The sequence below is a fragment of the Penicilliopsis zonata genome (genome assembly GCF_001890105.1).
Source record: "Penicilliopsis zonata CBS 506.65 unplaced genomic scaffold ASPZOscaffold_28, whole genome shotgun sequence".
NCBI lineage: Eukaryota > Fungi > Ascomycota > Eurotiomycetes > Eurotiales > Aspergillaceae > Penicilliopsis > Penicilliopsis zonata.
This window is the reverse complement of record NW_019208934.1, coordinates 158,684-180,345: the sequence shown is the minus strand read 5'-3', so window position 1 is coordinate 180,345 and position 21,662 is coordinate 158,684. Positions and strand designations below refer to the sequence as shown.

At 59.8% G+C, this 21,662-nt stretch overlaps 7 protein-coding genes across 7 annotated transcripts; 3 read left to right on the top strand and 4 right to left on the bottom strand.

Annotated features, from left to right (window-relative positions):
- Positions 1-44: 44 nt before the first annotated feature.
- Positions 45-2,727, top strand: ASPZODRAFT_2119907 (hypothetical protein; the record flags this gene model as incomplete). The annotated part of the gene is made up of 3 exons (XM_022727789.1): positions 45-273; positions 318-461; positions 503-2,727. The coding sequence occupies 3 exons, from the start codon at positions 45-47 to the stop codon at positions 2,551-2,553; spliced, it is 2,424 nt and encodes an 807-aa protein (XP_022577000.1). The 3' UTR covers positions 2,554-2,727.
- Positions 2,728-2,809: 82 nt separating this feature from the next.
- On the bottom strand, positions 2,810-8,347 carry ASPZODRAFT_105215 (hypothetical protein; the record flags this gene model as incomplete). The annotated part of the gene is made up of 14 exons (XM_022720890.1): positions 2,810-3,634; positions 3,692-3,775; positions 3,827-4,510; positions 4,562-4,612; positions 4,658-4,729; positions 4,882-5,005; positions 5,054-5,440; positions 5,490-5,652; positions 5,700-6,520; positions 6,585-6,818; positions 6,871-7,150; positions 7,234-7,460; positions 7,514-8,054; positions 8,108-8,347. 14 exons carry the CDS (start codon positions 8,345-8,347, stop codon positions 3,010-3,012), a joined length of 4,533 nt encoding a protein of 1,510 aa, XP_022576999.1. The 3' UTR covers positions 2,810-3,009.
- Positions 8,348-8,575: 228 nt separating this feature from the next.
- On the bottom strand, positions 8,576-9,513 carry ASPZODRAFT_105211 (hypothetical protein; the record flags this gene model as incomplete). The annotated part of the gene is made up of 2 exons (XM_022720889.1): positions 8,576-9,373; positions 9,436-9,513. The coding sequence occupies 2 exons, from the start codon at positions 9,511-9,513 to the stop codon at positions 8,651-8,653; spliced, it is 801 nt and encodes a 266-aa protein (XP_022576998.1). The 3' UTR covers positions 8,576-8,650.
- An 897-nt stretch (positions 9,514-10,410) lies between these two features.
- On the bottom strand, positions 10,411-17,237 carry ASPZODRAFT_137287 (hypothetical protein). The gene is made up of 4 exons (XM_022724270.1): positions 11,792-17,237; positions 11,046-11,650; positions 10,610-10,987; positions 10,411-10,554 (listed from the first exon to the last, which is right to left on the bottom strand). The coding sequence occupies exons 1-4, from the start codon at positions 16,995-16,997 to the stop codon at positions 10,477-10,479; spliced, it is 6,267 nt and encodes a 2,088-aa protein (XP_022576997.1). The 5' UTR covers positions 16,998-17,237; the 3' UTR covers positions 10,411-10,476.
- A 1,155-nt stretch (positions 17,238-18,392) lies between these two features.
- ASPZODRAFT_43043 (hypothetical protein) lies at positions 18,393-19,295 on the top strand (the record flags this gene model as incomplete). The annotated part of the gene is made up of 3 exons (XM_022728334.1): positions 18,393-18,775; positions 18,822-19,062; positions 19,116-19,295. Coding segments are annotated over 3 exons (804 nt in total), but the record flags the coding sequence as incomplete, so codon positions are not given.
- Positions 19,296-19,653: 358 nt separating this feature from the next.
- On the bottom strand, positions 19,654-19,824 carry ASPZODRAFT_76702 (hypothetical protein; the record flags this gene model as incomplete). The annotated part of the gene is made up of 1 exon (XM_022730116.1): positions 19,654-19,824. A coding segment is annotated over one exon (171 nt), but the record flags the coding sequence as incomplete, so codon positions are not given.
- Positions 19,825-20,620: 796 nt separating this feature from the next.
- ASPZODRAFT_1312788 (hypothetical protein) lies at positions 20,621-21,312 on the top strand. Its single transcript, XM_022722717.1, has one exon. It carries the CDS (start codon positions 20,781-20,783, stop codon positions 21,219-21,221), a length of 441 nt encoding a protein of 146 aa, XP_022576994.1. The 5' UTR covers positions 20,621-20,780; the 3' UTR covers positions 21,222-21,312.
- Positions 21,313-21,662: the final 350 nt, after the last annotated feature.

Here is a 21,662-nt window from a genome sequence, read left to right as displayed (position 1 = left end):
ATACACTATATATGTGGTAACTATTAATTCTTCAATATCTCAAGATGAACTTGCTCAACAAGGCCAAGAGCTACGCCCCCTTCAACCTCGATCTGAACAAGCTCTCTCTCTCCAAGGCCGCCGATGTGCCGGACAAAGACCAGATCCGATACGCCAGTTCGGCGGAGGTTGTGCCCCGGAACCAGGTCAAATTCCACATTGATGGCTGTGCCTATTTCTGGGCCGTGTCCGAAGCCCTCCAGGCCGCGAAGAAGTCCATCTGGATCCTCGGATGTATGTTTCTTGCTCGCCGCCAGACTCAATACTAACCACTGCAGGGTGGGTGTCGCCAGAGGTGTATCTCCGCCGGCCGCCGTCAGAGAATGAACAGTATCGGCTGGACCGGATGTTGCTGGCGGCTGCCCAGCGGGGAGTCAAGATCAACATTATTGTCTTCAAAGAGGTGACGCAAGTCATGTACCGTAAGTACTCCTACTTCTACTCCTCCGATTGCCACTTACAGGCCAAGTCTCGTCTAAACATACCAAAAACGCCCTGGAAGCGCTGCACCCCAACATCTCCGTCTTCCGATACCCAGACCATGTGCAGGGCGCCTCCAGCCTGCTCTCCTCCACCAAGAGCCTCTTCCAGAGCACCATGGCCGGCGGAACAGCCGGCCTGGGCAAGATCTCGGACGAGACGCTGTCCACCCTGTTCGCGCTCGCCGGCGGCCCGACGCTGCTCTGGGCGCACCACGAGAAGCTGGTGCTGTGCGACGAGACGCTCGCCTTTGTCGGCGGCATCGACCTGTGCTATGGCCGCTGGGATACCGTCCAGCACCCGATTGCAGACGCGCATCCGGGCAATCTCGATGCGATCGTGTTTCCCGGCCAGGACTACAACAACGCCCGCGTCATGGACTTTAAGCATCTGGACAGATGGGAGCAGAACACCCTCAGCCGGCTGACCACCTCGCGCATGGGCTGGCAGGACATCTCCGTCAGTCTGACGGGGCCGGTGGTTGCGGATATCTCACGGCATTTCGTCCAGCGCTGGAACTTCATCCACGGGTTGAAGTACAACGCCGGCCTCCGCACCCGGCAGTATGTTCCTCTTCAGACCTCAGCTGTACAGCCTCTACAGGCTGCGGCTGCGGATGTACAACCACCTGGCATGACGTGCCAGCTCGTACGGAGTGTGTCGCGATGGAGCCACGGCGTGGCAACGGAAAACAGCATCTACAACGCCTACCTCGGCATCATCGAGAACAGCCAGCACTACGTCTATCTGGAGCAGCAGTTCTTCATCACCTCCACGGGCAACTGGCTGGGCACCGTGTGGAACCGAGTCGGAGACGCCCTGGTGCAGCGCATCCTCCGGGCCGCCAGGGAGAAGAAGCGATACCACGTCATTGTCATCATGCCCGCCGTGCCGGCCTTCCCCGGCGATCTGCAGGCCCTCGTCGCCGGCCACCCGCCGCGCGCGATCATGAAGCTGCAGTACAAGTCCATCAGCCGCGGGGGGTTCAGCATCATGGACAAGCTGAAGCGTGCCGGCGTCGACCCCCACGAGTACATCTCCTTCTACAACCTGCGCACGTACGACCGCATCCGATCCGACAACGCCGGCGAGAGCGCCGCCACCGCCGCGGCGTATAACCAGGCCAGCCAGGAGCACGACGACATCGTGGACCCGTTCGGCCTGCGCGCACAGCAGGAGATGGGCGAGTTCGACGGCGTCGAGATCACCCCGGACCACGCCGCCTACAAGGCCTACCAGTCGCACTCGACGGGGCGCACCGACGGCGACTCCGTGAGCGCCTGCTACATGCTCGGGGGCGCGCGCATCGACGAGATCCCCGACCGCGGCACCGGCATCGACGCCTTTGTCTCCGAGGAGCTGTACGTGCATTCCAAGGTGCTGATCGCCGACGACCGCGTCGTGCTGTGCGGCTCGGCCAACCTCAACGACCGCTCGCTGCGAGGCAGCCGAGACTCCGAGATGGCCCTCGTCATCGAAGACGAGACGCCCCTCGACAGCCAGATGGACGGGCAGCCGTTCCGGGCGAGTCGGTTCGCAGCCACCATGCGTCGCTATCTCTTCCGCAAGCATCTGGGCCTGCTCCCGGCACAAGACATGCGCCGTCCGGATAGCCACTTCTCGCCCGCCCCAGGCCCGACAGAGTACGACTACGGCTCGGCCGAGGACCAGCTCGTGGAGGATCCGTTGAGCGATGCCTTCCGCACGCTCTGGCAGCAGACGGCGCAGACCAACACGCTCGCCTTCCGGAAGGTGTTTGCGCCCATGCCGGACGACACCGCCAAGACGTGGCTGCAGTATCAGACGCTCTTCTGGAAGCGCTTCATGGGGCCCGACGGCCTGCACATGGCGCAATGGGGGCATGTCGCCAAGAACAACTTTGCCGGCGGCGAGCAGGGGCTCAAAGAGGTCAAGCAGGAACTAGCCAAGATCAGAGGCTCGCTGGTCGACATGCCGTTGCAGTTTCTCGTCAATACCGATATCCAGATCGAGGATCCGGGCTACAACATCATCACCCGCCAGGGTTATGTCTGAGTACTGTATCCCTGAGACATCCATTTATCCATACGAGTTAGGGTTAGGGTTATCTTGTCAAATAAACCTACCCAACCTATATGTATACAAGTACTAGGTCTACGGCCTATATTGTAATTGTTACACTAATCTAGATTATGAAAGAATTATCTAGGAATTACTTAGGAATCACGCAGGAATAATTTAAGGTCAGTAAGGATGATAGAGGGAAGAAAAGGGGCGACTTTATGGACCCCCTAATCAGGGATAGCATTAGGGTTAGGGTTATCTTGGCGTGAAGAATAGAGTAAAGAGTTACCCTAATTGTCTATATCTATTCTTCCCAAAAGCGTCCTGTTGAAACAATTTTAATCTATCATGAACAATTTAAAACATGCAAAGAGAAAGGGGGTGTTTAGGGTTAGGGTTGTAAACCCTACCTAACCCTAGGGTTGTGAACCCTAGGGTTAGGTAGGGTTAGAACCGCATTGGCGTCCGAGTCGACCCACGACTCATATCCCAATAGAGCTCGGCAAAAGCGCCCTTTTCCTCCAGCAGGGCTGCCGGTGGACCGCGTTCCTTGATGCGCCCAGTCTCCATGACGATCACCTCGTCAAAGTCGACAATCGTATCCAGCCGATGCGCAATGGCAATCACGGTGTGCGAGGCAAACTCGCTGCGGATCAGCGACTGCATGATGCTGTCTGTTTGGCCATCGATACTGCTTGTCGCCTCGTCGAGGATGAGAATCTTGCCCTGGGGACGAACCATGGCGCGCGCAAAACAGAGCAGCTGTTTCTGACCAGGCGAGAAGGCCTCGGCCGTGATGGTGGCGTCCAATCCACCGAGGTTCTCGACGACCTTCCAGAGCTGAACTTTCTTGAGGGCGTCGACCAGGATCTCGTCGTCGATGCCGCCGCCCGGATCGATGTTGAGACGCACAGAACAGGCGGGCAGCAGGAACGGCTCTTGCGGGATGCAATTCAGCTGCGCCCGGAGCGGGTTGCGGTGGACCGTGGAGATGTCCAGCCCGTCGATGGTGATGGTGCCGCTGGTGAGCTCAAGCAGGCGAAAGAGCGTCGAGATGAGCGAGGATTTGCCACTGATTTGCCATGTGAGATTACGATACAACAGAGAAGCCGTCAAGACAGAAATCTACCTTCCAGAACGCCCACAGATGCCGACTTTGGTGCCGGGCTTGATCGAGAGAGAGATGTGGTCGAGCACTCGACTAGACGAGGTCCTATCATAATGATTAGCAGGGGAAGAATAGAAAGTCATGGTTCATCCGTACTTGTACGAGGCAACCACGTCGTTGATCTCGATGGCGCCATGCTGGGGCCAGTCGGCCGGGGGATCGATGGTTTCCTGCTCCTGGTGCTCCGACTCGACGGTGCGCTGGAAGTTGCGGATGCGCGAGACGGCTCCGATCGAGGTCTCGAGGACCGTCCACTGCATGATCAACCCCTGCAGGTTCTCCGTGAAGGTGACGATGTTCAGCAGGGCGACGCCGAGGAAGCCCGCGCTGAGACTGCCGCGCGTGGCGACGGCAACGCCCACCAGGACGACGGAGAAGCCCGCAACGAGCAGGGCGATGACCAGTTCGAGCCAACGTTGGATGGCGAAGAGCAGGTAGAATGGTTTCTGGCTGGAATTGACCAGCTTGGCGTTCTGCTGGCGGTACTGCGCCTCCCACTGGAAGCTGCGGATGGTGGTCAGGCCGTTGAGCGTCTCGAGCATGTGCGAGATCAGGGGCGCTTTGGCTTCGATGTCCAGATACCGGATCTGCCGCGAGGTGCGCAGATAGAAGCGCTGGACAAAGTAAAACGCCGCCAGACACACGGGGACTGTGGCGGCGATGTAGCTGGTCGACACGCAGATGACGATCAGCTGCGCGAGACAGGTGAAGAAGGTGAGGATCGTGTTGAGCACGGAGAGCGGCAGCTCCATGTCGATCAGCTGGAGATCCTGACTGAACCTGCGCGGCGTCAGTAAGTATCCGACTGGCTGGGAGAAGGCTATGGCTTACCGGTTGGTCGTGTTGCCCACATCTGTGGTGTGGAAGAAGGACATGGGCGAACTGCGTCTGTCAGTATATCTTCACGACCAGGTAGGGATGACAGACTCCAAAACACTCTTCAAGAGCTCAGCATGCATTGCTTTGGCTGCGCGAGCCACCAGGTTGGACATGAGATGCCTAGAGAGTTAGCAGGAGGTATCTTAGGGGAGGGTATAGTAGGCTAGGGTATAGTAGGGTAGGGTTATATCGGGGTTTAGGGTTAGGGTTAGGGTTAGGGTTATGATTAGGGTTTAGGGTTAGGGTTTAGGGTCTAGGGTTAGGGTACATACCAACAGGCTATGACAAGACTGATCACAGCCATGACGGCAATCATAGCATAGATACCCAGCCAGTATCCCAAACGTGCATTTGGATGGCTCGCATTCGCCGCCGTCCACCATTCAACCCAGATAGCTAGAAGAGTCAGAGTCGGAACCGTTGAGCAGGCCAGACAGCACGTACAGGGAAAGGTAACTCCAACCACATAGCAGCAGATGAAGAGGACAAAGACCAACGACCGCCAGATGCCCAGGATCTGCATGTAGTACCAGTAGACGGACATGTCGCCGGTGCGCCGGCCATCCTGGGGCGGCGGCGCTTCGAGCTCGAGGTCCAGGTTGGCCAGGGTGAGCGGCTGCTTGTGCTTGGGATCAGCAACGTCCTCCGTCATCTCCAGCTCGTCCTCGTCTGCATTGCCGTCCATGGCGCGTTTCTTGCCCTCTGGCACGGAGAGACTCTGGTGGATGTAGCTCTCCGGGCGCTCGACCAGCTCTTTGTACGAGCCTTGTTCGACAATGGCGCCGGATTTGGAGAGAGTGATGATGTGGTCGGCGATGGAGAGACGATTGACTGACACTCTGTTAGTCACTTATCCCATTGACTGTACCCAAGAACCTACAGCTGTTGCTGCTCATGACGATGGTGGTTCCCATGCGACGCAGCAGCCCACCGGGCATCAGCAGCGCATGGAAGATGGTGTCTTCCGTCGTGCGATCGAGTCCACTAAAGGCATCGTCCAGGATGATTGTCTCGGCACGCGAGTACACAGCACGCGCCAGGGCCTATACCGTCAATAGACTGTCATCTGCAATGTAAAGGAAAAGCTTACCACTCGCTGCTTCTGCCCACCGCTGAGCGTGGCACCTCCGGATCCCAGCGAGCCCTGGTCACCGTCGGGCTGATCCCGGATATCGTCGTCTAGAGCACACGCCTGCACCACCGTGTTGTACCAGTCCAGATCGAAGAGAGACTCGCCGAGGATGTTCTGCTGGATGCTGCTGTTTGTCAACCAGGGCACCTGCGCGCAGTACGCAATGGCGCCGGCCTCGACCTTGAGCCGGCCGGCGGCGAGGGGGGTCTCGCGGAGCAACATGCGGATAAAGGTCGACTTGCCACACCCGACAGGGCCGACTATCATGTTGAGCGTGCCCCGGTGGATCTCAAACGTGGCATTGTCGATGACTCGGGGTTTGGCCTCGTCCCAGCCGGCGCTGCGGCCGTGGGCGACAAACGCCGGGCCCGGCAGGGACTCATAGATGGGCAGGCCGTCATGACTGCACATGCTGGAAGCCTCCACCATCTGCTTCTCTTCCAGGGCAATCTCGTCGGTTGCAGACAACACTCCCGAGTCGGGGGTGAGGGTGGTGTTGCTGTTGGTGGTGCTGGGTGTGGCCTCGCGCCGGGATGGCTGGGCATCGTCGAACCGAGGATCCGACTGCAGGAAGAGATTGATGCGCTTGATGGAGCCTATCGCCGTCGCGATGCCCGTCACAGCCTCCACCAGGTTGGAGATTGGGGTGGACAGCAGCGTGAAGAGCGTCAGCGAGGTGAACGCGCGCGCAGTGGTGAGCGTCTCGTCGCCTTTGTGCCGGGCAATGAGCGAGTAGATGATGAATGAAGCCAGGGGGGAAATCGACACGTTGCTATACGCTGTCATAGTTAGCATAGCATAGCATTATAGCAGTTAGGTTGAGATAGGTGGTAGACTGCATACCCATTCCAACTACCAGGATTAACAGACGTCGGAACCGCTCAGACATGTAGACCTCGCTGACGCGCATGGTGTGGATGATGTGGTAGAGCTTGTCGGTCAGGCCGGCGGTGCGGACGCCCTTGACCGATGCCAGCACTCTGGCCGTGACATCGACACGCTTCTCGATGGCCTCCAGCCAGAGCTGCTGGCGAGGACCGGCCAGGGCGGAGATGAGCACACAGCCCAGCATGCACACTGCAGAAGATGAGGGCGAGGTAAGCCAGGGCCGAGAATGGGGTTGACGTACCGATCACCACGACGATGGGGGCGATGCTGGCGATGCCCAGCTGCCGCCAGAGCAGCCAGAGGGCAATGGGAATCTCAAAGAAACACGCCCAGGCGTCGTGGATGTACCGCAGGCCACTGGAGATACGTTCAATGTCCGCGTTCACCAGGGTGACGGGGGCGCTGGAGTCGATATCGCTGTCGCGCATCACCATGGTGTGACTGAACATCATATCCACCAGGCTGGCCCTCATCATGCCCACGACGCGGTAGGCTTGATGCTGAGCGAGGGCTGTAGACACCTACATTCATCAGCAAACAGTCGGATGGTTAGGACGCCGCCGAGAGCGAGAAGATGAGGGTAGGGTTAGGGTTAGGGACTCACTGCGATTCCTGTATAGACAATTGCAAAAGCGCCAATCAGGCTGTATCCCTGACTCATGGTGGAAGGCCCATCTGGCTCCTCGATCCAGGTAATGGTCGTGTCGACCAGGAATGGCTGTGCAAAGGTGAAGGCGATCTGCAAGGCCCGGGGCAGGACGCCCATCAACACAGGCACGGCGTAGTATCGCATCGACGTCCAGAGCAGGCTGTGCGGTGTCTTCCAGTTGCCTAGATGTGTCAACCATCTATATTCAGGGTTAACATTATGTTTTTAGGGTTACCTTGCCGCCAGAGCGTCTCCAGCCCGTTTGATCCGACGCCCGTCGCACACAGCTCATCTTCCAGCGAGGGCAATTGGGAGACCGTCAGATCGGTGCGATTCCCCAGCAGCAGCAGCGGATTGATCCACGTAAACAGACTCAGGCCCAGCACGCCCGAGGCCGTCTCCGGCGGCGGGTTCTGGTAGGCGCGTTTCAAGATGGAGTGCTTGGGGATGGTCTCCAGGATCAGCAGCACCCCCCGGAGACACAGATCAAGCGTGTAGATGATCGGGATGGCGCGGTTCGTCCTCTCGGTCTCGACAAAGTACAGGGTGCGGGCTTCGGCCAGCGAGAGCAGCGACGAAAGGAACAAATAGCCGCTGTTGATCGTCGGCGGCCGGATGGTACGCGTATGTTCATATTGCGAGAGCCCCCCGAGCACGACGGAGGCCAGCAACGACGTCACGGCGGCGCCGAGGGTCGCGCGCGTTCTCTTGGCCGAGGGCGATGCCCAGAGGCCGAGGAGGGTGAGTTGGAGAATGACAAGAACAGCATATCCGACCTGTAGATCAATCAATGTCTTGTTTCCAGGGTGGTGATGATGGGCATCCCCACCAGCTTCACAATATGCCAGTAGCCACCGTTGGTTTTGACGGTCTGCCGGCGCAGATGGAAGATCCGTGGCAGGGCCCAGAGGAGGAAGAAGACCGTCACGGGCAGCGTCAGGACAACCTCCTCAAAGAACAAGGTGAAGTCGAAGCCGTCGAGACACAGATCGCCGACTTGAGGCCCAAAGCGATCTTCCAGCGCGACGGAACAGGCCGTCGTGCGCGGACGAAGCCATAACGACGCCATCGGATATTGCAGATCGAATACAGACACCACAAGACAGGAACAAAAGGAACTACATAATAGGCAGCCAAGTACTTCCATTCTTTGCCTGGAGCCTCGCGCCGATTAGCGGGCGTTCCAGCTGCAAGGTGAGATTCGTTTTCGGGCCACGAACCCTGTCAGTAAGAGCCAGTAAAAGACGAGAAGCAGGATCATCTTGATGCACTAATGCACCCTCATCTCATTTTAAATAGCAGTTCTATTATTCTAAATATACCGCCGTATCCACGTATTCTCCTATGATTCGTCTTCATCCACAATCAGCCATCACCCCATCAACCCATCCAAGCCGGCCATATGCTGTGCTATCGCCAGCCCACGTTGGCGCTCGGCCTCCACATGGGCCCAGGTCCACGCTGCGGCTGCTCCGGCGCCTTGATCGAGTAGATCCTGACAAGGCAGAGGCAGCCGGTCACCAGCGGCGGCATCAGGGTCGCCTGCCAACCCCAGCTCCCGCAACACTCCGGCGGGGTCCCGGGTCTGACGGCCCTGCTTGAAGACATACTTGGACAGCGCCGAGGCAAGGATGCTGTCTTCTGTGATCTCCGCGGGCTGACGACCGCCCGGTTTCACAAAGTAGCTGACGATGTACACCCATTTCTCATCCCACGTCAGGACACGCGAGACGACCTCGTAGCGCTGGTAGGGTTTGATCTCGCGCTTGAAGATACACGCCACGCCGCCGAGGAGGAAGAGGAGCGGCCTGCGCCGGTTGCGCCGGCTGTAGGCGTTTTCGGGCGCCAGGTTGGCCCGGGGCGCCAGCGGGGTGATGGCGTCCTTGAACAGCACAACCAGGAGCTCGATGCGACTGATGTCGAGGTCGGCGTAGAAGGTGCTGTTGGATTTGTGCAGGTTGAAGTCGATTTCGTTGAGAGAGCAGTAGGAGCAGGTGCGCAGGGGGCGGAAGATGGTCGACGGCGAGGGTGTCTCCGTGATGGCGCTGTTGCGGCGCCAGACGAGATGTTTGACGAGAACAGTCAAGATACGAGCCTGTTCAGTCAGCAGGCATCACTCAACGAGAGATCAATAGCATAAGAAGACAGGAAACGAACATGCCACAGTCCCGGCAGGGCTTTGGGGTCGTAGAGGAAGAAGCCGACCACGGCGCTGAACAGGATTATAGAAAGCATTATGGAGTGAGTCGACTTGAAGGAGTCGACGTGAGGGAGGGAGAGTCCGGGATTATATAGTAGACAGTATACTTAGTCCGCCTTTGGTAAGCTGCTCGAATACACGGCCATATTAACCCTAACCCTAACCCTAACCCTGATCCTGTTATTTAGAAATTTGGTAGAATATGCCAGTAACCCTAAGAGCTTATATAGTATTGAATCCTTCTTGAATAGATGTTTGTATATCTATCAGTTCTGGCTAATATACAAATATATAATGGTGTGCTATGTATAAGCATGGGCAGCGAGGAAGTAAAGCAACCAAGAGATTAGACAGGGAAGCGCTTAAATTAACAGTTATTACTCAAATCAATGCTCAATCTATGCTAAATCAATGCTAAATCTATTGAATAAATGATTGAAAAAGGCTATCAAATTACTCTTTACTCTCTGTTATACAAATACCAATTTCTTGGCGTGCCAAGAGTGTTGATCCCAGGCGATTCCTAGGTAAATCCCTTAATGATTCCTTAACTAATTATCTAGATTAGTGTGAATAATTATGAATATAGGGCCATAGGTCAGGAGTGGCTGCTAATAGATAAGTATCTAAATAAGTATTATTATAGAGGGCTATAGGTCTAGAGTAGGTTAGATTATAGAGCTCTACTCTATAATATCTCAATTATAATAATAATAGTAGCGAGGGTTACGGGCTCGTATACTGTGAAAAAAATAGATAAGCATTTAGAATGATCTAAAAGACTAAAGTACACCCTCATATACCGCTTCTGTCAGTAATTCGGTATTATGGAGATAGAGTTGGAAAGATCATGCTCAGTTGAGGTTATGGCTACTATGAAGTGAACCCGACTTTATACAGTATAATATATAGAATGGATATTTAAATAGTTGATCAGCCTCAAATGATATATATCTATAACCAGTCTATGTGAGAAATCAAGTCTATAACTCGCATAATCAAAACACTTTCATCGCCTGAATCGTAGCCTCAATCTTCTGGAGGCCGTTACCCGCTGGATCAACATAGGCATCCCACTGCCAACATTAGCAATTGCAATAGGAAAAAACAATAGTAGGAAGGAAAACTCACCTCTTGGAGAACACCGTCAAGAGCGACAGAGCCGGTGACCCCGTGAACGAGCTCAAAGTACTCCTTGCTCAATTCGAACGGCCGGGCCGTCAGGTTGGGGATGTACTTGCCCACGAGGCACTTGGGATCCAGGGCATGGCTGTCGATCAGATCAAGCAGACAGCGGCGGAAGCCAGCCACGCCGGGCAGCAGCGACGAGGAATGGAAGGGCACGTCGATGCCGCGCAGGGGGATGGTTGCGCAGCCACGGGCCAGCGTGCGGACAGGCTTCATCTGGGCGACCTGCGCCTTGACCAGGGCGACGAGCTGCTCGGGGGATATCACCGGATGGGCATTGATCTGGTTGAGCACGCCGGTAAGACAGTGGAGGGCGTATATCTATTCATGATGTCAGCGGTGAGTTCGAGGAACGAGTCTCACGGGTCTGAAGCCATACCTGTCCGGCACAAACATATTGCAAACCCAAGACATTAAAGTTGACGACCTCGAGCAACTGGCCGGTCTGCGCGGCGACGGTGTTGACCACCAGCTGGAGAGCGTCCTGGCCGAAGCCCTTGGCGACACGGCTGGGATCGACGGCACACATGCGGTAGTCGGAGTTGCCGGCGGAGTCGCGGTCGACGGCGAACTGCATCAACAGGCCGCGATAGAAGACGACCTGGACGAGCGACTCGACGCTGAAGATCTTGCCGACGGCGCCGAGGGCGGAATACTCGCCGAGCGAGTGGCCGGCGTACGAGCTGCGCTCCGAGATGAGGCCGCGGGCCTGCAGATCGGCGAAGATGGCGAGCTCCATCAGCGTCAGGGCGGGCTGCGTGAACTGCGTGGCCGACAGCAGGCCCTGCGGCGCCGAGTACGTGTGGAACTCGGTCTCCTCGTCGATGTCCGGGAACAGCGGCAGCAGCTGGATGCTGCCGTCCGCCGCCACGCTCTCGCGCTTCATGCTGCGGTATTTGTCGCGGATATGACGGCCGCGGGGGCCGCCAAAGTGGACGGTCAGCTCGGTTGGGTCGTTGCGCACAATATCGGTGATGCGGAAGCCTGACCATTCAGGAGTATTAGCAGGAGACTTGGAGTAGAGTAGGTAGTAGAGTAGGGAGGGTTGGGTAGGCTAGGGTTAGGGTTTAGGGTTTAGGGTTTAGGGTTTAGGGTTAATCCTAGGGTTAGGTTAGGTTAGGTTACCGTAATTGTCTGAAAAGTAAGCGTCGGCATAGTCCCAGACCTGCTGGGCAGCCTTGCTCTGGGCATACAGCTGCATGCCCATGCCCTTCTGCTGGCTGCCCTGGCCGGTAAACAAAAAGGCGGTCTCTTCGGGCTCGATCTCGGCCTCCCCCCGGAGCACCGTCTCGCCGCGGCCGACGTGTTTGGCCTCGACGGCGACGATCTTGCGGCCGGCAACCATGCCGGTATGCTGGAAGACGACCTCGATCTCGTCGCCGGGGAGCACCATGCTGGTGAAGGAGCAGTGGAAGCTGCGGAAGCCGCCAATGGCCGAACCGCAGATGTAATGCTCGACGAGACCGCGCACGCGCGCCGAGGTGTACATGCCGTGGGTGATGAGGCCCGGCAGGTCGGCGTAGCGCGACAGCGAGGCGGAGACGTGGATGGGGTTGAAGTCCCAGGAGACGTGGGCGTAGGCCTCGTTGGAGGGCGGCATGGTGAGGATCATGGCGCTGTGGGAGTCGCTCGGCAGGGGGATGGGACGGTCGAACATGCGTCGCTTCTGGACGGTGCTGCCGTGCCGCTGTAGATAGTCCATGACGGGGTTGCCGCGGCAGTTGGTGTCGGCCGTAAAAGACACCGTCGCGATGGGCCGCGACCCCCCGGGCAGCGAGGAGTTGAGGCGCACGTCGCCGACGGTGGTGACGGCGTGGAAGGAGTCGCGGCTGGCGTAGCGGTAGGTGGAGTGCAGGACAAAGACCAGGGTCTGGTTCTGCAGATCGAGGGCCGGGTCGAGCAGGCGGAACCAGGGCTTGGACAGCAGCAGGGCGACGTCGATCGGGCTGGCGATGGTCAGCTCCATCTCCTCCTCGTCGACGCGGCGGAACATGTTCTCCCAGTCGACGTGGCGGCCGCCGCGGTAGAGGAAGCGGCTGCTCAGCTCCAGCACGACCTTGCCCTGGTGGTGGACCAGGGCGCGCACCTCGACCAGCTTGCCGGCCTCGTCGACGGAGATGGCCTGGATGCGCGAGGTGGTCTCGAGCACGCAGCCGACCTGGATGGGCTGCGCGTCGGGCGGCATGCGGAAGCCGTTGGTGAGATGCACCAGCGTGAGCAGGTCGACGTCCAGCTCGCGCGAGAACAGCGGCTTCATCAGCGCCTCCCACCCGATCACGACGCCAAAGTCCAGCGGCGCCGCCATCGGCTTGCCGCGCCGCTTGCTGGCCGCGTCGCTGGCGTTCTGCACGCACTGCGCAAACTCCGCGATCGAGTCCGCCGTCACCTCAAACTGCGACTCGCGGAACGTGTCGTGCACCGACGGCCACTGCGCCGGCGGCTCGCCGGGGAACCACACCCGGTAGTAGAACGCCTTGACCCGCTCGTTGCGGCCCTCCATGAGCTCGTGGATGGGCGCATACACGGCCTCGCGCCGGTGCTGGAACTTGAGCTGCAGGCCCGTCACCGCGTCGGCCGCCCCGGGCGTGCCGGCGTTGCGGTGGTTGATGATCTCCAGCGTGATAACCTCCGGCTCGTCCACGCGCACCTCGACCACCTTCACCGGCGGCGAGTGCGCCCGGTGTTCGAACAGCGTGATGATCGGCTCGCCCTGCGGACCCTTGGGCACCACCATCACGTACGAGCTGCGCGTCGGCTGGAACAGCCGGCGCAACGGGTTCTCGCTCATGGCGCGCCCCTGCACAATCACCGGCGTCGAGAAGAAGGCCTGCCGCCATCCGCCCTGCGAGCCCCCGAGCGCCGCCATCCACTGGCTGGGCGAGGCGGAGCTGCCGGTGCGGACGGCTTCATACAGGACCGCCCCGGTGTTGCCGACGGGCACGCAGTGGATGCCGGCTTCTGCCAACCGCCAGTCGGGAAGGGCGGTCTCGCGGCTGAAGCAGTCGACAATCGGCACGCCGTCCTGCTGGTAGTCCGGGTCCTGCTGCTGCAGACGCTGGATGAGGCCCTGGTGGATGCCGTCGAGGATGTCGCCCGCGGGCTCGTCCGCGACGGTCGTATGGCGCGCCGCCACGGGGCCGTGCAGGATACACAGCCGGCCGACATCGCCGTCGACGACGGCGGCGACGTCTTCCGACTGCCACAGCGAGTCCTTCTTGAAGTAGACCTCGAAGTTGTCGTCCAGCACGGGCACAAAGGGCACCGGTTTCTGGCCGCGCCGCTGGCACAGATGCAGGAAGAACTGCGCATCCTGCGTGCCGATGAGCTGCTCCTCGGCGAGCGGCAGCGTCTTGAAGACGGCCTCCAACGCCGCCACGGGCTCCCGGAGGGCGTCGATGCTGTCGATGGTGTCGACGGTGTCGATGGTGTCGATGCGCGCCTGCACGCGCTGCAGAAAGTCGAATAGGAACTGCTGGTACGAGCCGTCGATCCAGCGGCCTTCCGCCGAGACGTACGTCAATTCCACGAAGCGGCGCAGCACCTCGGCGTAGGTCATCTCCTCGAGGTCGACGACGGCGCCGTGGGAGTCCCGGCCGAACCAGACCCGGTGGGAGTCGGCGTTGAGACGCTGGATGAGCGAGTCGCGCTGTTTCTGCAGCTGCGCGACCCGTTTGCTGCGGTCGAGGCGGAAGATAGTCCGGTCCAGTTCGGACCATAGCAGGGCGCCGCGTGTCGCCAGCTGGTGGATGGGTTCGCCCATCTCGGAGGTGACGGTGACGATGCCCCCCGCGGGCTTCGTGTAGGTCTGCTCCCAGTCGGCCTCGTTGTCCACGCCCGGAGTGTCGACAATGGCCTGTTTGGCCGCCGGACTGGTGTGCGCCTCCCTGGCAGCCATCATGCGACTGCCCAGCAGGATGCCGTCAAACGGCATCGCCGGGCGGTTGTACCGGCGCGCCCACTCGCCCGTCAGGTACGGGTACGTGTCGTCGGCGCCGCCGAAGCCACTGCCGGCGACCAGGATGACGTTCTCGCAGCGGCGGATGGCGTTGTAGGACTGCAGGATGGGCTGGTGGAAGTCCTCGTACGAGTGGTGGCCGCCGCCACGGCCGCCCGTCCACTGCAGCACGATGGGGACCTCCGGATGGGCGCGAGCAATCTCCAGCACCTGGTGGATGGCAGGCAGAGACCCCGGTTTGAAGCCGATGTGCCGGAGTTCCAGCTCCTGGATGTACCGGGAGGCCACCTCGGGCGAGGGCACGCCCGCGCCGACGGTGAGGCCCTCGATGGGCACGCCCGAGGCGCGCAGCTTGGCGAGCAGCGGGATCTGCCATTTCACGGCGCTGGGAGCGGCGTAGATCAGATTGCAGGTGATGCCGCGACCCGCGGGCACGGCCGCCAGCAGCTGGTGGATCGCGGTCTCCAGCTGGGCGGCCTGGTAGAACCCGCCCAGCGCCAGCTCGACGTGATAGCCCGCGCGCATCACGGCGGCGCAGAAGTCCCAGGCGGCCGTCGTGGGCGTCATGCCGGCGACAATGACCGGCGGCAGGCCCAGCAGCCGGCTGAGCTTGGTGTCGACGAGCGTCGGGCCCCCGGCGATGTGCACCAGCCGCGGACGGTACTGCTCGCTCCAGACGGGGCCGTAGGTGAGGCCCCGGGGCCCGCGGTTCCAGTCGAAGATCTCGCTGCGGTCGCCCAGCTCGGCGAGCGGCCCGTGGGAGAGGGTGGCCAGGATGGTGCGCACGCCGGTGCCCTCCTTGAGGCGGTTGGTGAGGGATCCGATGCCCGAGCTGCCGCCGGGGCCGAAGTCGAGGATGTGCGAGGCGGCCGGGAAGTGGGTGGCCTTGGGCCAGACCAGCTCCTGCGCGGTGATCATGGCCACCAGGTCGGGCACCAGGTTGGCGGCGCCGCGCAGGCGCAGGTCGGCGCCGGAGCGGGTGCAGAAGACGGGGATGCGCAGCTGGTCGCCGGTGATGGTGAAGCCGGACACGCGCTGCAGCACGTCGGCCGCCACGTCGGCCAGGTAGCTGCTGTGGAAGGCGGCGGTGATGGGGAGGAAGCGGTTGTGGATCTCGGGCTTGCGCTGCGAGAAGGGGATGCGGTGCTGGGCGCCCTTGGCGGGCGCCTTGACGGCGCGCAGCCAGACGTTGAAGCCGTGCAGCGACAGCGGCGGGCCCGCCAGCACGGTGTTGGTCGGGCTGTTGATGAGCGCGATCTCGATGCGGGCGTCGGCGGGCAGGTGGCCGTTGACCTCGGCGACGTATGCGCGCAGCTGCGCCAGCGGGCAGTCGGCGACGCTCAACATGGGCCCCGGGAAGCCCTCGGCGTGGGCGTCGGCGTCGGCGACGATGGCGGGCGGCAGCTGCGCGACGGCGAAGTGGTCCTGGCTGGCGGCGCCGATGGCCAGCAGCAGCCGCAGCGCCTCGAGGGCGAGGGTGTCGAACTGCGTCCACGACTGCGCGACAGCCGTGACGGCCGCGGCGATGATGCCCTGCGAATGGCCCGTCGTGCCCGCCAGCGCCGCCTGCAGCTGCGCCGGCGTGGCGTCGACGATGCGGCCGACGACGCGGTACCAGGCCAGCTGCAGCAGGCCGATCAGCGGCATGCTGACGGGGGCGCCGACCAGATAGGCGGTCTCCGGGGTGCGCTCCGGGTGCTCCAGCCAGGCCAGCACGTCCATGCCGCCGTGGTAGAAGCGGCTGGTCTCCGTCTCGAGGGCCTCGCGCTGCAGCATGCTCGACGCCGCCAGGATCAGCTCCTCGACCAGCGGCCGGTACGTCTGCCACAGCGTGCGCAGCTCGTCAAAGTAGCGCTCGTCGTTGCCCTGCCCGCCGAAGACGGTGTACAGGCGCGCCTTGCGCTCCTGCGCCGCCGCCAGCAGCGCCGAGCCCGCCGGGGGGCGGCTCACCCGGCGCAGGGCATGGCGCGCCCGCACGTACGCGGCGAGGATGGCGGACTTGGCCTCGGCGGCGGTCTCCTCGAGGGCGTGGACGACGCCGTGGATCTCGCGCCCCTGCAGCACGTCGCGGTCGAAGGTCTCCATGGCGATGGTCAGCAGCAGGCGCAGCTCGTCCTTGAGGCCCGTCGGCTCCTGCTCCAGGCGGTGCACGGTGAAGCCGATGAAGCGGGCCCAGAATTCCACCAGCGACGACAGGGCGGCGGGATCCCCGCCCCCGCCCCCGGATTTCTGGAGATCGTGGAGAAAGTCATCGCGCAGCTGCAGCGCCGCGGGGAACGAGGCGCTCGTCACGGACAGCGACTGCTCCCAGCGGCCGCAGGTGATGGTGAGGATCTGGCAGGTCGACGGGTTGGTGGCCGAGGCAGACGCCGACATGAACTGCTCTGGCCGACACCAGGACGAGCTCGACGACGAGGACGACAAGGCCCGCGCGGGGGGGAGATCAACCGTCGAGATCAACATTGGGCTTCAGGCTACCACGTAACTGCAACATCCACGCTGCCATTTCTGTATTTAAAGCGCTAACCCTACCACCTTCAACAATTAACACATCTGAACAACCCTAACACGATCTCAGACCGCGTCTCCGCCCGAGCCGCTGCAAGGGGCGGCCCCTTGCCGCACCGTCATGCCGAACCCTAAGCGGCTCACCTTGCAGCTGACCTTGCATGGCTCATTTTGCATACACGTCTAGAGTAGACAGTACGGAGTATTGATAGAATTGGCATAATACAAGACACATATCTTAGTCACTGAGTATTACAACCTGGTGGTCATTGCCTTATATTCTGACTTATACTGTTTCAATTATTGGTTTGCAATGCTGTATTATTACTAGGGTTAGTGCTATATTCCTACTAGTTAAGATGCATCTATTAACCTGTTAATATTGTATAGCTGTTGCCTAAATATACTCATACTCTATACTTATACTCTATCAGTATACTTGAGAATTTAATTATATAAAGTACACTACATATTAAATTATGCTGTTTAGTATCTTAGTCACCAACTATTACCACCTGGTGGTCATTCTGACTCACTGATTAAAACTATGGTTGCAAAGAACAGTATATTTACACTAGGGTTATAGTGTTATTCTAAACCCTAAACCCTAAACCCTAAGGTACACTTATTAAGTTCTAGCTTGAGCTGCTTTAAACTACTATTTTCCCTTAATTAAGATTCATCTAGATAGATAGTTAACATTCTCATAGCTGTCTCACAATGAAATATTGAATATAACCTACCTAGTGTACAGAGTACAGAGTAATCTATACGTACTCTGTCTGTACTCTACTGTAATGTACAGCTTTATTCATTGCATTGATTAGCCAATCTGGCAGCCTCCATTCGCCCGATGGGGCCATTAAGAGGGGCAAGGTACTTTCAACAAAGCGGAACTGAATCCTATGCGCAGTAAGACAGGCTACAGGATTCTACTCCGAACCACATACTACATACTACATATGATCAACCCCTGCTAGTGCTGCAGCTCCGGCCATGGCCACCGAGGCTATCCTGGACACGGCAGCCTAAATGCCAACTAAAAAAAGCAGCCCGCTGGCCAGGCAGCGTCATTCGCGATCCGGCCAGGCGACTGTCAAAGATCTGCGGTCTTGACAGGATAAAAGAATGGCTCGACCAGCAGCAATGGGTGAATTCTCCTGCTCATTCTAAACACATTCAATCTCACCAGCTATCATGGGTTGGCCAAGCCACTGCGGTAAGCGATCTGCTATCCGAGATATACTCCAAGAAGCTGACAGAATAGATCTCTCGAGTTCCAACGCTCAGTACGATTACTGCGCCAATGGCCCGGCCGCCGTGCTCTTCTCGGTCCTGTTCGGGCTCACCTTCATCGCCCATCTCATCCAGGCGATCGCCTACCGCAAGCGGTTCTGCTGGGTGATCGTGATGGGCACCGGGTGGGAATGTCTCGGCCTGATTATGCGCACATACTCGACCATCAACCAGACCAAGTCGACCACTGCCAGTGCCGGACAGCTGCTGGTCCTGCTGGCGCCGCTGTGGGTGAACGCCCTGGTGTACATGGTGTTTGGCCGCATGGTCTACTATTTCGTGCCGGATCGGAAGGTGATGGGCATCCGGGCGGAGAAGCTGGCCAAGATCTTCATCTGGCTGGACGTAACGTGAGTCTCATCTTTCTTTCTCTATACACGCGGTCTAACAATGTAGGTCGTTCATTGTGCAAGCGACGGGCGGCGTCATGGACTCGGACTTTAGCGATGAGATGGACCGCATCGGACTGCACGTCTACACGGGCGGGATTGCGCTGCAGGAGCTGTTCATCGTCTGCTTCTGCTTCCTGCTGTTCTCCTTCCACAAGCGCATGCGCGAGGGAGGCGGGATGATGGATCGCGGACGCACCTGGCACACAATGGTGATGGCCATGTACGTCACCTTGGGCTTCATCACGGTAGGCAACCATCCTTGCAGACAGCAACAGTGTCGCATTCGCTAACTCTTCAGGCTCGAATCATCTACCGGCTGGCCGAGTACGCCGACACCAACACGGCCGGCACCAGCCCGCTGACCACCAACGAGGCGCCCTTCTACTGTCTGGAGTGTGTGCCGATGCTGGTCGCGATGGTGATCTGGAACTTCTGGCATCCCGGCCGCTATCTGCAGGGCGAAGACAGCGAGTTCCCCAAGGAGATCAAGCTGTCGCGCAAGGAGAAGCGGCGCCGCAAGCAGGAAGAAAAGGAGCGCAAGAAGCGTGGTCGCCGCCGCTCGTCCAGCCGCAAGAGCACCCGCAACGTCGAGTACCAGCGGGCGCATTCGAGCGAGGAGACGCGCCTGGAGGAGGGCATCGAGCATCAGTATCCCCCTGGCAGGTGGTGAGATAGTGGATGAGAGATGATATGATAGATGATAGATTTATATCTTGTATAATTGCATCCTGGCACGCACCCGCGCACCCTGGAGTCATGGAATGAATGATCAATAAGCACCTGCTGTAAACGGCCGTTTCTAGTATAACAATAACAACAATAGGAGAAAAGAATCGTCATCGCCCCCCCATACAGGCGCTATGCAGCGGGGTCTGGCCGTCAAAGTCGCGGAGCTCCAGCTGCGCCCCCGCCTGCACCAGAATCTCAACCAGCTCTTGATGGTTGGCCTCGCATGCCAGATGCAGCGGCGTGCACCCCCACCAGTCCTGCGCGTTGACCGCGCACCCCGGGTGTTCGAGCAGGACGTGCACCACGGGCAGATGCTGCGACTGCACCGCCAGATGCAGCGCCGTCTCCCCCGTGCGCGTTACCTGGCCGATCTGCTCACCACCGCTGCCACCGCCGCTGCCACTGCCACCGCCGCCAGCGTGTCCAGCGCCGCCGCCGTGGCCCAGCAGCAGCTGCACCACCCTGGCGTGGCCCTGCCGCGCGGCCAGATGCAGTGGTGTCAGGCCCGCGCTGTCGGGCACGGCAGGATCCGCCCCCGCCTGCAGCAGCACGGCAAGGACAGACTCGTGGCCATGCAGGGCGGCCCGATGCAGGGCCGTCTGCCCGTGGGGAGCCGCCGCGCTGCCGGCTTCCGGGGTCACGTGAGGCGTCTGGAGCTGGAGCAGCGGGGGAGCCACCCCCTCCGCTCCCGCTCCCGCTCCCGCTCCGGCTCCCGCTGACGCCGACGCCGACGCCGACGCCGACGACGCCGACAGCGGGTCCGAGTCTGGGGACGGCAGCGCGTGCGGCGCCACCGCGGGGGAACCCACATACACCGGGTCCAGGAAGGGGGTCTCCAGCCCGAAGAAGGGCCGCTGCCCGTCCTCCTCCAGGGCGGGCGTCCAGGGGGTCCCGTCGAAGCCGAGCGAGTCCATCGCGGTCGTGTACAGATGGAGGTTGGCCGTCAGCGGCGGCAGGGGCTGCTGCTGCACCAGGAGTGGATGTGAATACCCCTGCGGAAGTTGTATCGGCGTTGGAGGGCGATGGGATGCATTCCGCGGAGGTTTGGGCCGCTCCTGCTGCGGGGGGGAGGGCAACGGGCCGGAGGGGGGTTTGACAGCGCCATCGGTGCTGTTCTCCTGTGCTTGAGCGCTGTCCTTTTCCTTGCGCTGTCCTGCAAAGCATCAGCATTCTTGTCCTGCCAGGCTGACGGCCAGGCTGCCGGGACTCACTGCGGCGATACCCCCGCTGGGCAATGCGGTTCTGCGCTCGACGACGCTCCACGGGGTCATTGATATTGGCCCAGTTCTCGCCCACAACACCCACGGCACTAGGTCATGACGAGATTAGGTTCCAGCTCAGGACACTCCCAGGGGAGCCAGTGGGTGGGGAGCACCGACGTGATCATGGCAGACACAGGCTTTCGACGCTCACTGGGCATGCAGACGGCCAGCAAAAGGCACGGAAGGAGATCAAGCGGGGCGGGTCACTCAGGCGTCGCACGACAGTCTCCGCCATGATCCCTTTTTCTCCTACTCGACCTTCCATGGTGGCCGATCGCGTATTTAAGATCGACGCCTGGCTGCCCTTGCTCGCGGCAAAAACCCGAGAGGCGCGAGCCCCGTCCGGTGTCTTACAGGACACGAGCAGGAAAACGAATAAAAATGATTCAAGCAGAATCGGGCCAAGTGAGTGAGGAGATGCTGATGTGCATATCTGGGGAGGGGGCCAAATAAAGGGGCAATAGACGGGAATCTGGTAGCAATAGGCGATTGTACCAGGGTCTATACGCTGCCCATAGGCCCGTCCAGTGCATCCGGCCGACATAGACGCGTCAACGCTCCTAATCGGAATCCATCCGCCAGAAATGACGGGCTATCAGTTGGGTATAATTGTCCACTGTTCACTTGATGGACTACTTGGTAGACTGCACACAGTCCTGACTGTTACGGCTTCCCTGTTGCCACGATGTTGCCACGAGTCATTTTCCCTGTTGATCACACCATAGACCCCTGCAAGGCCTGGCCGGGGATCCAGGGAGCGCCCCCATCGCCCAGGTCCAGGACGTGTTCCGATGGGCATCCGGGCCACGATGGTTCAAACAAGGAAGAGCATTGCATGGCGGAGTAAGCCCTGG